At 38.7% G+C, this 14,361-nt stretch overlaps 2 protein-coding genes across 2 annotated transcripts; one reads left to right on the forward strand and one right to left on the reverse strand.

Annotated features, from left to right (window-relative positions):
- Positions 1–4,411: 4,411 nt before the first annotated feature.
- On the forward strand, positions 4,412–5,878 carry LOC149037332 (uncharacterized). Its single transcript, XM_089188425.1, has one exon. It carries the CDS (start codon positions 4,412–4,414, stop codon positions 5,876–5,878), a length of 1,467 nt encoding a protein of 488 aa, XP_089044551.1.
- Positions 5,879–6,087: 209 nt separating this feature from the next.
- LOC149037333 (uncharacterized) lies at positions 6,088–8,831 on the reverse strand. Its single transcript, XM_089186483.1, has 2 exons — positions 8,557–8,831; positions 6,088–8,474 (listed from the first exon to the last, which is right to left on the reverse strand). Exons 1-2 carry the CDS (start codon positions 8,799–8,801, stop codon positions 6,677–6,679), a joined length of 2,043 nt encoding a protein of 680 aa, XP_089042609.1. The 5' UTR covers positions 8,802–8,831; the 3' UTR covers positions 6,088–6,676.
- Positions 8,832–14,361: the final 5,530 nt, after the last annotated feature.

Below are 14,361 nucleotides of genomic sequence, written 5' to 3' on the forward strand. Positions count from 1 at the left end.
TGATTGTCACAACCCGTAGGAATTTGATAAGCTCCACGGGAGTATTTCCACTTGGTATTTCTGATCATGATCTAATTTATGCCAGGGGACAGATAATACTGTTGTACCTATTTTTTACATCTCGTTTTTTACAGCAATCTAATAGTTACAGAGGGCCAGTCCTCTGGAATGCAATCACATCGAAAAACTCTGATATTGCTTCTGAACCACGTAGAACTATTAGCTCTAAATTAAGTAAAATTAAAGATTTCGCAGAGTTTACTTGTAAAGTAGAACCAGCTTCTACAGTTTATTTTAGCAACCAGGGTTTTAGACATTTTTAGGATTATGAGATATTACATTCGATTTTAGTAGTTATTAAGAGCCTTAAGCTATTTATTAAGTTTCTTATTAATTTGACTCGATAACTAAACACACGACCCCATAAGCGTTTAGCTTTTATCATTCATCTTGTATAGATAAAGTTCAGGTATGTATGTATGCATGTGTGTAATCTGTCCATAAATGTCGGTTTCCTGTAAACTGTTTTCCGTAGTGAGTTGTCATCACGGCTTTCTTTTTTTACCGTTTTCTTCGACCTCAAAAGTTAAATCAGGTGAGTCTATAACCTGACTTCCTTTGTTTGGAATTGTGTGATTATATAATGTTGCTGTGTAAGTAACCACATTGTAACATGTAATATTATTATTTAGATTGCAGTAAATACTCTTACTCAGGCTGTCAATGCTCATACCCAAACTAAGCATTGATATAAGGAACAAGTCATAGGACATGTGAGTTTTAGAGGGTTAGAATCTGGAAAAGCAAGGATCCTCCTTTAATAAGGACTGGAATTAATGGAGGCCCACCTATTTAAATTCATGTTTTAACTTTGACCTGCCTTCTCCCCTTTAATGTTTCGGGCACATAGGTGACGAGAAAATCTTTTTGTATTTTGACGCACGAAAGTTAAATTAATTGCCGTCCACACAATGCACAGTATAATAGTATTAATGCCTTGACTTTATGGGTTAAAAACAATTAAAGGAAGAGAGTTGTGCAGACCATATCTTAGTTTTTATCCTCCACTGGATATTTTCTGAAACAACATGGACGCTATCAGTCTCATTCATTCTCACTTTCCACTGACCATGTGGAAAGATGATAACCTCGGTATTTCTTTAAATGAAGAAAGGAAAGCCTGTCCTCTGACGACAGAGAGTTCTTTTGTGCATTTTAGAAGCACTCTCTTAAAATTGAAATTCATGGCAGACCCAGGGCTGTAGTTTGCTACCAATTCTTGATCATTAATTTCTTGTAAAACAGTGGTTTTCTCCCGTTATCAGTACAAACCTGGTCTCCGTTTGTACATGAAGGCGATTGTTCCAAATAGGCTAACCTTTTCGATTAGTTGTGTAATTTTCTTGAACCTTTCGTCGTATGAATGTTTGACTCAATTTTACCTCACTAGCCTAAACTGAATAAATAGAAACTTGAATTTTTTTCTTTTTGAGGTGTGCATCAGAATTATGAAGTGTGATCATAGCCTTGAACTACAGTTTTATAGAAAATACGCATGGGCGTGTATTTCATCTTATAAAACCGGGATTATGAATACTTCGATTGACTTTGCTACGTGCCGTACAGGTACAGGCAGGTGTTGTAAAAGAGTTTGTTTAGCATTTTTATTAGTACACAATTCCTTTTCTAAGAATTTTGCCTATCCAGCCTATGCTGATACATAATTTTTCAACCAACTTTTATTTTCTTTAATTCAAACAGGAGTCGAAAATGACTTTTCTTTTTAAATTTCTACGCTTTTCAGAGAAGGTTGAAATATTAGGGCAAGTGGTGGGGCAAGCAGTCATACCTCGTAACTTCTAGGGAAGATGTAAGAGACGCCTATATATATGGGCGGCCGTCACCACCAAAAATACAAGGATGTCAAATAGATCAGCAAATACAAAGATGGTGTAAGGATCAGCTGCAGGATAGCATAGCTAATAAAGGAATGGCATGGCCAAATTATAGACAGTCTAGTTTTCCTTCGTGCAACAGAACACCCTAAACATGAATAGTTTAGCCAAACGAGAAACGGTCTAGTAGCCCATGTTGAGTTGGAACATGAGATTGTGAAATGGACTAGCTCAATTACGAATAGCTTAGCACTCATTTGCAATACAGTACTCAAACGATGTAGCGTTGAGTTAAACGGCTCAGTGTTACGTTGAGTAGCACAGCGTACGCACAAACGGTGTAGCGTTGCGTCAAATGGCTCAGCTTAATGTAGAATGGTACAGCGTACACACATATGGTGTAGCGCTGCGGGAAATGGCTCAGCGTAATGTCGAATGGTACAGCGTACATAAAGACAGTGTAGCGTTGTGTGAAATGGCTCAGCGTAATGTCGAATGGTACAGCGTACATGCAAACAGTGTAGCGTTGCGTGAAATGGCTTAGCGTAATGTCGAATGGTACAGCGTACATACAAACAGAGCAGCGTTGCGTGAAGTGGCTTAGCATAATGTCGAACGGTACAGCGTACACACAAATGGTGTAGCGTTGCATGACATGGCTCAGCGTAATGCAGAATGGTACAGCGTAGACACAAATAGTGTAGCGTTAGGTCGAATAGCTTTGCAAAACATCAGACGCTCTATCTGAACATTAAATTGCTTAGTATTACTTGAAATATTTCGATGTTGTGGCGAATCGTCGTGGCGTGACGTGAAGGCTATGCCATTCCTTATTAGCTATGCTATCCTGCAGCTGATCCTTAAGTCATCTTTGTATTTGCTGATCTATACGACATCCTTGTATTTTTGGTGGTGACGGCCGCCAAGGCATCTCGCCGAAACCACCAAAATAGTTTTTGCATTATTTCTGAGTTGGTTTTGCCCACATACATACTTATCTTCCCTGTGCTCTTTCCCATTCCGTAGTCATCACGTATTAAGGAAGGCTAGTGCGGACACCGTAATGCACGTAGTTGTACGTAATTGTCCAACTCTAGGTCGTGTTTTACCGTTCGATCTGTTACAGTCGCAACTTGCTGAATAAAAACTATTGCATAATTCAGACAATTGATAGGACATCTTGCTGTTTCGTCGTTTGTTTCGGTAGACGTATTGATTTACATTTTTATTTATTTTTACATTTCTGTACCTCAACTATTAATTTTTGTGATTATTACTATTATTATTATTATTATTATTATTATTGCTACAGACTGAGTTCAGTACACACTAGATATATTGACTAGACTTGCGTGACCATGGTGTCCAGGGCACACACAAAATCCAACTTCTCACGTACTCCTGCAATGTTCAAAGAACCGTTGAAGTTAAACTCCCTTTGAAAAGTAAGCGCAAGTCAGAAAAGAAAAGAAATGAGAGCTCGGCAATAGACATTTAATGCACATTTTAATAATAGTTGAGTTTAATAGTTAAATTAATAGTTGAGGTACAGAAATGAAAAGAAATGAGAGCTCGGCAATAGACATTTAATGCACATTTTAATAATAGTTGAGTTTAATAGTTAAATTAATAGTTGAGGTACAGAAATGTAAAAATAAATAAAAATATAAATAAATGTTCAAAGGGAAGATAAGTATGTATGTGCGCAAAACCAACTCAGAAATAATATTACTCTGGCAAAAACTATTTTGGAACGCGAAAAAAACCTTTTAACTGTTTCCGGTCCAGACATGTAATCTACGTTTGATCGACAAAATAAAAATGGACTTTACTTTTACTATCACTGCACCCAGGAAAAAATTAATAAACAAAGCAATATAATGCACACCTCTTTAAAATAATAAATATGTCTTCTCTTGGCTTACTCTTATATTATCGTCCAGCACAACAATTAAAGCATTCCGATGTCACTTTGATCGAAAAATGTCAAAACAGACCAAGGATAGCAGTTTTCTTACCATGGCGTCCAGTGCACACACAATATTCAACTTCTAACGTACTCCTCCAATGTTCAAAGAGCCGTTAAAGTTGGACTCTCATTGAAAAGTAAGCGTGAGTCGGAGAAAGAAAAGAGAGCTCGACAATTGACATTTAATGCACGTCATAACTCTACTTAATACTATAAACATGTTCAGGCCCACCAACGCGTGCAAACTGTGGTAAACCGGGAGGCCGGCAAATCGTAGTAGAATTCAGTCTCGTTGCTATTTTAATTGACGCTTTCATGAACGACAACGAATAAGTGCAATATCAGCAGTGAAAAAAGAGGAGAAACTTACCAAATTGGCTCTGCTTTACGGCAAAGCGAAGTGCAGACTGTACTACGCCACGTAATACTCCTAATTCCAAAATGGCGGCGGCCGATGAGAGTCTGGATCGAATAGCATGAAAACGAGGCATCGAGGGCCAAGTCTCGTGTTTACGTATGTAAATTAATTGCAAAGAAAAAGCGCATCATGCCGCAAAATTGCTGTGTCCCTGGCTGCACTAAGAAAGTTTACGAAGAAGATGGTATTAAGATCTCTTACCACAAGTTTCCTGAAAATAGAGATTTATTTATGAAGTGGATCGTTGCCATTCGAAGAGATGAGGGTAAAGATTTCAAGGTGACAGAACACACGAGAGTTTGCTCGCGACATTTCAAATCGTCAGATTATCTACCGTCACTCACAGGCCGTAAAAAGAGTTTGAAATCCATGGCAGTCACATCTTTGTTTCCTTGGAAGCAGGGTTCGCCGATCAAGCGAAAATCACCGAGGAAAAGAACTCTGATTTTGAAAAAAACCGCGACAAAATCACAGGAGACGACAATTGCGCCAGCACGAGTCGACAACTGTTCCACGTGCGATCTAGTGACATTTCAAGAATCTCGCGCTTCCTCCCCGTCAACACTAGCAGATTCGGCAAGCACCACAGTAGAAGAACCAGCTGAGGATCTGGAAGCTCTTATTTGCGAACTTAAACTTGAAAATGAACGGCTTGTCGGGGAAATCCGTAAAATCACTATTTTAAATAACAATTTCCAGTCGGAAGTAGAGGAACTTAAACGCCGGAACGATTCCTTGCAGTCAAGAGTGTTCTGCATTGAGAAATTTTTGCCCTCGGAGAAGGACGTCGCTTTTTATACGGGGTTCCCAAACAAAAATGTCTTAGAAAGTGTTTTCGCGTTTTTAGATCCTGGTAAGAAAGGGGAAAATATAAATTACTGGCACTCGGATTCACCATGTGATGTCCCCTCCCCACCCTGTCAGAGGGATGAGGAAGATATTCCCAAGCAGGGTAGGCCACGCCAATTGAGCCCAAAGGAAGAATTCTTTTTGACCCTTTGCAGACTAAGGCAGGGGTTCAAGGAGGAGCATTTAAGCCACTTGTTTGGAGTCTCACAGACAACAGTAAGCAGAATAATAATTTCATGGATAAATTTTATGTTCTTAAAATTCAGTGTAATTCCAGTGTGGCCATCAAGAGCAAAAGTGGATTTGTGCATGCCTGCTGACTTTAAAGACAAATACCCCTCAACTAGGGTCGTTATTGACTGTACTGAGGTACGATGCCAGATGCCCAAGAGTCTACGCCTTAACGGTGAACTTTTTAGTTCTTACAAAAACCACACAACTCTTAAAGGTTTGATTGGCATCTCACCAGGAGGTGCTATTACCTTCATCAGCCAGCTATACACTGGTCATATTTCTGACAGGGAAATTGTTACAAGATCAGGATTTCTGAATCTGCCTTTTAATAGGGGAGATTCTGTCATGGCCGATAAAGGCTTTACTATTCAGGACCTTCTACCCCTTGGAGTGTCCCTAAATATTCCACCTTTTTTGGGAAGCAAGGGTCAAATGAGCGCAGCAGAAGTTGTTGAGACACAGTCGATCGCTTCTGTTCGGATTCATGTTGAAAGGGCAATAAATAAAATTTAAAATTTTCATATATGGGATAGTGTAGTACCGTTCACCCTGTTTGGGGTTGTAAACCAAATGTGGGCGGTATGTGCCATGCTATGCAATTTTCAGAACAGTATCATAAGTGCATAACTTGTTTTGATAGCAAAATATTTGTTTGAGGGAAAACTGAAAAAGGCCCTGGTGTTGAAATCTCTTGGCAAATGATTTTTTAAATTCAATTCTTATCCTTTTAGTTTTTATTTTGTATGTAAAATTTTCAAGAAGTAAGTTGTAAAATAACTTTTTGGGCTAATTAACAGCACGATGTTTGTTGAAATTGTGCATTGCCACGTGATGTAGACACCGTAGAGACTTGCGCTATGATTACAAAATTGCAATCCAATATATAGTAATTTTGCAAATATTTTTCTATTCAATAGTCTCAACTGACACTGAAATATTTGCCAGTATTTTTTATTATTACAATAAATTATGATAAAAGGCCAGTTGTCTTTGTCAGGGTATTTGGTTTCTATAAAAAAAAAAAGAAAAAGAAAAAAAACTACAGTTGGCTCCCGATTACTTGAACCCTCAGGGAAATAGCAATGATTTGAGTTATCGAGGGTAAAAATCATATAGAAAATGACCTGAAGGAAAATGTAAATTACTTCGAGTTAGCGGTAAGTTAGAGAGGGTTCGTCAATTATCTGAGTCAAATGTAGTCTTGATTTCTTTACACATTTATGATCACGACTAACTTCATATGAATAGATCATGAGTATTCATTAGACAATAAAATTTGTAACATACTGCTTTGTATTTTTTGGCTATGTTTTACAGAGCAGCAACTGGAAGAAAGTGCTTGAAATAATAGTCACATAGTTTTCCACATAAGTTGTTCCAGTGGTCCTGATCAAACTTGATCCTCTCCACACTTAGTCCTTTACTAGTGTAAACAATAAAGTCACACCATGGTACCCCTGATAGGCCCATAAGTCCTTGCACCTGATCGTAGTAAACATGGCTTCTTTTTAAAGATGGCTTCCCATTTTTGTTTTCCATAAAGAAGCCAGGGTCATCACAAGCCTCGAGGGGAGTCACATGGAATTTCGACGATGGGCATTTTACCTCACCAAGCCCAAACCTGTCTTTGCAGCTCAAGTCAATGATTTTGGCATCTGGGGAACATCCTAAAATTGGAACCTTCGGAGAAACAAACAGTCCACTCTTTAACACTTTTACAGGTTTTCTCATTTTCCTCATATGTTTCTCATATTCCTTCAGTGCCACCGGCTCATACTTTTTGCCATGTTCTACAGCAGCTGAAGAAAATGTCTTCTGTGCTAAAAGATCTTCCACAAATTTGGTGTGGTTCCTCTGTCTTCGAGAAATTTTTCCAAAATTAGAGGCAGTGAATCTCAATTTTCTTTCTCGCATCCATTCCTCACAACTTGCTTGCTCTCTGGTTTTCTCTTCCATTTTGTTTGCCTCTATAACACCAACAGTCAAGCTCGTCAGCAGTTCCATTTCTTTAACAGTGAGGTTGTCAGGGGTCTGAAATGATCCGCAGAAATCATCCAATGGGAACGAAGGGTAGGCCGGGAATTCATTTGCTGTGCAGTGTTCTGTACAGTCAAATCCATCAAACAAGGTTACAAATGTGAAGTTCGATTCAGTAAAGGAAAGCTGATACGATCCAAATGACCCAACTGGGCATTGCCCAAAACGAGTGTCAACAACAGGTGATGTATCAATACTCGAGGGATCAACCACTTGAGTTATGCCAAGCGTTGAGCTATGCTGCTCAAGAGAATGTAGTAATTGTTCAAGCTTCCTCTTCTGATCACTTTCTCCCTTTCTTGCTTCTGTCAGAAGACAAGTTACTCCTGTTTTTTTGACACGTTCAGCATTATTTGCAGGATTTGAAACAACCACATCCATGACAGGCTGGGAGCGGATACCTTCTAGTCTTGACTTGTGCCAATTTTGCAAAGCTGATGTGCATGCACTGGTTGGATTTTCATCCTCCTCATCCTTCAAATCTCGCACATCTTTGCAATTATAAATAGTGTATTTGCAAACTTTTATCATTAAAGCCAGAATGTGATTGCAAAAACCAGATTTACCTGCAGCACAACTTGACCCACAGTAGGCATACTCCACATTTCCTGTCACCATACAGAGTGCTAGTTTTAAGTTGTGCGGTGCTTCATTGACCTTGAAACTATGAAAACACTTAGCACGGAAGTAAAAATACCTCTGATCAGAGTGCGTTTGTATTTCATGCAAATACTCATCAGCCAGAAACTGCTTGGCTTTTTGTAATCCTGTGGGCAGCGAATGATGCTCACCATGTCGATGCTTTTTTCCAGAATCACTTATATGTTTCTCTAATTCTGCACGAGTAAACATCGGGCCTTTGGCAAGGGATGTACCCCATCCGTTCGCAGGAAAAGCGATGTTCTTTGTGTTGTCCGGGTCCGGCGGAGTCGACAAGTCGGAATCGGCGGATTCGGCTCTTTGGTCCTCAGTACAGACTCTGTTACGATTCTGTTTACGCCTTGTGTAGATAAAGTTTTCATCCGGATCCACAAGGAGATGAGCAACATTTGCTTGGAGGTAGTCGTTGACTCTGTAAAGGAATGAATCCAGTAAGATTCAAGGCCATAGCAACCACAGCAATGATTTGAAGTCAACATAAACACATATCTTACCGCTTGCAAAGTTGCGCTTTGGTCGATAATCCTTTACAGCTATCCCCGCGACATTTCAACCAAAACTTCAGCTCAGAATTTTTTAAACGATTCGGATCTCTTCCGTTTAATGAACTTCCCGGAATATCGTCTTCAGTTAAAAACGGAGGACCGTACACAAGAGTGTTTGCAAGAGACGCCATCTTCTGTTGTCTTTGGCGTTGGCCCTCGATGCCTCGCTTTCGTGTCAACTCGGCCCAGACCATCCGCGGTGGCCGCCATTTTGGAATTAAGCGTATGGTTTCGTGTCAGTCTTCACATTCGATGACGTCATACCCCCAGCAGATCGCTGTTCCATTTGCGGTTTGTATTTTTGGTGGTTTCGGCGAGATGCCTTGGCGGCCGTCACCACCAAAAATACAAGGATGTCGCATAGATCAGCAAATACAAAGATGACTTAAGGATCAGCTGCAGGATAGCATACCTAATAAAAGAATGGCATAGCCTTCACGTCACGCCACGACGATTCGCCACAACATCGAAATATTTCAAGTAATACTAAGCAATTTAATGTTCAGATAGAGCGTCTGATGTTTTGCAAAGCTATTCGACCTAACGCTACACTATTTGTGTCTACGCTGTACCATTCTACATTACGCTGAGCCATTTCACGCAACGCTACACCATTTGTGTGTACGCTGTACCGTTCGACATTATGCTAAGCCACTTCACGCAACGCTGCTCTGTTTGTATGTACGCTGTACCATTCGACATTACGCTAAGCCATTTCACGCAACGCTACACTGTTTGCATGTACGCTGTACCATTCGACATTACGCTGAGCCATTTCACACAACGCTACACTGTTTTTATGTACGCTGTACATTCGACATTAAGCTGAGTCATTTACCGCAGCGCTACACCATATGTGTGTACGCTGTACCATTCTACATTAAGCTGAGCCATTTGACGCAACGTTACACCGTTTGTGCGTACGCTGTGCCACTCAACGTTACCCTGAGCCGTTTAACTCAACGCTACACCGTTTGAGTACTGTATTGCAAATGAGTGCTAAGCTATTCGTAATTGAGCTAGTCCATTTCACAATCTCATGTTCCAACTCAACATGGGCTACTAGACCGTTTCTCGTTTGGCTAAACTATTCATGTTTAGAGTGTTCTGTTGCACGAAGGAAAACTAGACTGTCTATAATTTGGCCATGCAATTCCTTTATTAGCTATGCTATCCTGCAGCTGATCCTTACACCATCTTTGTATTTGCTGATCTATTTGACATCCTTGTATTTTTGGTGGTGACGGCCGCCCATACATACATTGTTTTAATGACTCACTTTTCTCACGCGTATTCTCTTCAATCGACTTATGATGTCTTAACGCAAAGTAGTTTACGAGTCGTGTCTTTCAATTTTGCCACATTTTCCCAAACCAAATTACTGGTCTCGCTCAATAGAATACGATTTTAACTGATGCTGATATCACACATTTCATCTGAAGAGCAAAACATTCCCCTATCTTCGAAAATGTGCTCAAAAAGAAAGGAACATCAACGAAGGTCCTAAGCTGCTTGAAGATACCGCTGACTAACATACGTGTTGATCGCTTTGTAAGTTATAAGAACATCGTCCCCAAGTTCCAGACCTCGTAATTTCTTCCCTTTCCTTTCCTTCCCTTCCCTTCCCTTCCCACCCCCGAACTGGTTCCTAAATCCCCTTGAAGAAACTCTCGTACAGCTAGTGCTGAAGAGTTTTATTACAGTTTATATTGTAGTGAATGGCTGGAAAATAAACTAACAAGAGCTCCGCCCTTAGGCTTGGCTAAATCTATATATTGCCGGAAATCGCATGCTTAAAATCAAAATTCATTATAAATTCCACCTTTACACGAACTCACGAATCTGCACTTCTTTTACCAACAGTCGGCTCCAGACATTTGTTTTTATCCAGTTAAGAACTTCGTCTTTCACTGTCACGGAACTGCGAGGGAATTTTATGTTCTAACAAATCGTCAGTTTTTTTTTTTTTAATTCTATTTTTTTTACCGCTAATATTTAGTTAGGAAAGATAAACCCTACAAACAGCGAGAACTCCCGAAAAATTTATTCTTTATTATCATCGTCCTTCGTACCAAAAATAACTCCACCTTGTCTACAATCTAGGAAAGAATGTTACAATCCTTTCCAGTCTGGACATTTTCGTATTTTCATATTAGTCCTTGCCTTTATCTTACTCCCAAACACGTGAATATGGCTACGGCCCTGAAATACTTGCATCGTTTTACAACGGGAACGACGACGCATGATCACGGTGTTTTCAGAAGAAGTTTGGAGCAGACAGACTTGAGGATTCTCTTTCCACCATTTTGCTTAACAAACGAGCTTCAACTTCTTTGAATTTTAGGCCTTTGGTAAAACGTAAAGTGTTCTGAGAAAGGCGAACAGAACGCCGGTCCAAATCTGAGTCAGCTAAGCGAGATCGACAAGTATTACGTACTACACATTGTTTAGGTCTTAACTTTATGAATCAAGAATTGAAAATGCTGCAATTTAAAAATTAGTTCTCTTGTTACCGGAATTAGACCAAAATGTTCTTAAATTCAGTTTTCTGAAGTCTTAATGATTTATGCGTGTGGCGTTAAAACAATGAAACTTGCATCTGCCCAATTGATGCTGTTTAGAAACATTAAGAAATAGATTTTACGACGTTTACTTTTTTCTGTTAGTTCCGGAGGATCAAGTTGCTATAATATGCAGATTTGAAAGATGACGAAATCACAGACTCAATCTATTTGTGATCGACCGTAAAAGAAAAACATATTTAGCAAATTAGTGGCTGGATCGTCTGATTTTTTGAAGACATCATAAAATGTGTTCTACATGACTTCGAGGTTGATTCAAAAGGACTTAAGTAATGTTTAAAAAACGAGCAGGAGTGTTTTATCGGGTTTAAAACTACGAGGCGTTTTTGACCCGATAAAACACGTGCTGCGAGTTTTTTGAACGGCTTCAAAAACATTCTTGGAAAAGCGTGTGTCAAGAGAGTTCATAACAATTATGCTTTTGCGAACGTTAGAAATTAGCATATGAGAAAAACATTAAGGATTAAATTAGTATGCAAGAAAATCAAATCTCACACGTGTTTTGTACTTTTCTTCTACTAACCGAAGAGGACATGGCGTCCTGTTCCAGAGCTTTTTGGAAGCCTAAAAATGAGAATTTTTCCAGATGTGTAATTCACAACTGTACTATTAATTTGGTGCAAAAGTAAATTTACTGTGTGAAATTTGTTGAAAGAACATTAAATATGTTCCCACCATTTGTTGTGTCAGTTTCTGTGTTGATAATTAATTAATATTCATAAGTCAGGTGCAGTGTATTTATATCTGATAAAACACCGCATACTAATAAGGATGAGGTTTATCGATATAAAGTCACTGCACGTGATGTATTATCTACCATTTGATAGGTTTATGGGCTTATGAATTATTAATGAGTTTTTTTAATTATATGATAGAACTTTAAAGGCCACAGTATGGAGTTTATGCTTGTTTGTGCTTATTCTTACAGTTTATACCTTTCGTGAGTATTTTATAAAGCTTCCCAATTTTAGTGCAGTGATATGATCTTTCAATATTAGATTACAGAAAATAATAACTTTAGATACGTAAATTTTATATTGTGGAGAAATCAGCACTATTCTAACATCATTTAGTCTTGATATTATTAAAGGGGTAAAGTTCCTGAAGAGACTGTGGTGCTGCATTGATGGGAGAGTATAACAGGGTAATTTAGTCTTATCAATTGAGTTGATAACGTAAATAGGCCACAGCTAAGTGTTTAAAAGCCGACGTTTCGAGCGGAAGCCCTTCGATTACTCGCTCTGACGGAAGGCTAACACTTCTCAACATTTGATGGTGGCCGATTTTTGCTATCAACTCAGTTGATAATAAAAAATTTGCCTACTCATATCCATAGTTTAGTGGTTGTGTTGCCATGGTGACCCACTGAGTTGCAGACCTCCTCCAATGCTCAAGGATTTTCAAGTCTCCACTAGCTTTTCATCCTGATTTTTTACAGTGAAGATTCTTATGCTTGATTTGACAAACAGACAAACATGTTAAAGTATCGTGTCCACTTCCTTCATGTCTTGGATCTTCCAGCCGCAGACATTTTTAGACAATATACCAGCCTCCAGAAGGGATTTATTTACACAATTTATGTATAACATATTTTAGACACAACGTGCTTTCTGATTGGTTGAAAATCGATTTTTATTTTCGTCTAAACCAATAGAAAATTGAAACATTTTCATTTCTAGGTAAATGGCCCCTTACGGGATAAATTTAATGAAGGCCTTTAGATTGGAAGAACCGAAGAAGACACTTTCAACGCCAAAAAAACGGGAAAGATTTTGTTTTTCTAACATTTATCAAATTTTTTATTCAAGGTGCGGTTTTGTTAACCGCTTCCGCTGTTCTAAGCTTCTATTTTTCGGTGCGTAGTAACTCAAAAATTATTGGCAAGTTTGACTCTACTCTTCTGCAAACTGTCTACATTCTGCTAGTCTGCTTTCCTCTTTCTTCTCTCTACTCTCCTAAGTAAGCTATAAAGAACAAGCTTTAATAGTCATTACTGACAGATATGGGTCGGCATGCCAGCCAGCTGACCCTGAGAGATTGAACATTTTTTTTTGTTGTAACACAAAACCAAACAAATTTCACGAGACTTTCGAATTGAACAACGGAATATTTCATCATAATGCTTCCGTTCAATAGAATCAACCTCTAATTGCGTCAGCCAAAACATGAACTTTCGTGTGCTTCTAAAGCAAGGTCAGTACACAAACTAAGCACGTCCATCTAAAGAAGTTAGACCAGGCTGTCACAAGTCGGAAACTCATCCCGTCAGCTTAAACTAAATGACGTCGGAATTCGAATCCATACGTAAAATTCATTCTAAATATAAACCAAAAACTAAATCATACTAAACTGATTAATTAAATGAAAAACTAATTATCCACTAGCTAAACTCTTCATGACAAATTTATTTGAATAACGTGCCAGATTTTTTGCGTGTGTCGCCAACAAAGTTAAAGAGAGACACACGTCGGCTATTTTTCTGCATTGTAGTATTATATTGAATAGCTCAACCCAAATCACATTGCAGTAATCATTACACAATACGCTGGCGAACCTCCTCGGTCCAAGTGTGAACTTTAATGGTATAAATGCATTGCAGTCAGATTTCTTTTTGCAGAATTTTCAATAAGAAGTTATTTCAAGCACCCTGAGAGTATCAAACATAAACCGTAGTGATTTAGAGGCTTCCTAAAAATAACGTTGATTTTCCAAACAAAGGCTCGAACGTAGGTACCTTAATGGTGACTTTTAAAGCTCCGCCCTCGTAATTTGACGATATTTTCAAGTTATTTACAGAGTTGACCTATATTTTCCTCCTTTCGCGATGTTTTTAATTCAAAAAATATTTATCCAATAAAAATTTTTGCTTAATAACTTAAGTGGCTCATCACGGGTGGGTTCGTGATAACAGGCGGTTCCTCTTTATTTTCCTTTACCTGGTATCCCCCGCAAATATTTTCCCCTGGATTAGCAAATACTCCGACTCCCCTGGAAACTATTGCAAACAAACAAAAAGTTTAAAATAGTCCTGGTGCATTTTTTCACGCGTTTGGCCAAAGTCCAGACGAACCTTTGAGCTGTCAGCTGCAATCTTCACGGTTCTTTAATGTCACTGAATAATGGATTTCAATAAAATACCACAAATTTTGTCTTTGTTCATGAGCAGTTTAAG

The sequence above is a fragment of the Pocillopora damicornis genome, chromosome 11, assembly GCF_964200805.1.
Source record: "Pocillopora damicornis chromosome 11, jaPocDami1.2, whole genome shotgun sequence".
Lineage (NCBI taxonomy): Eukaryota > Metazoa > Cnidaria > Anthozoa > Scleractinia > Pocilloporidae > Pocillopora > Pocillopora damicornis.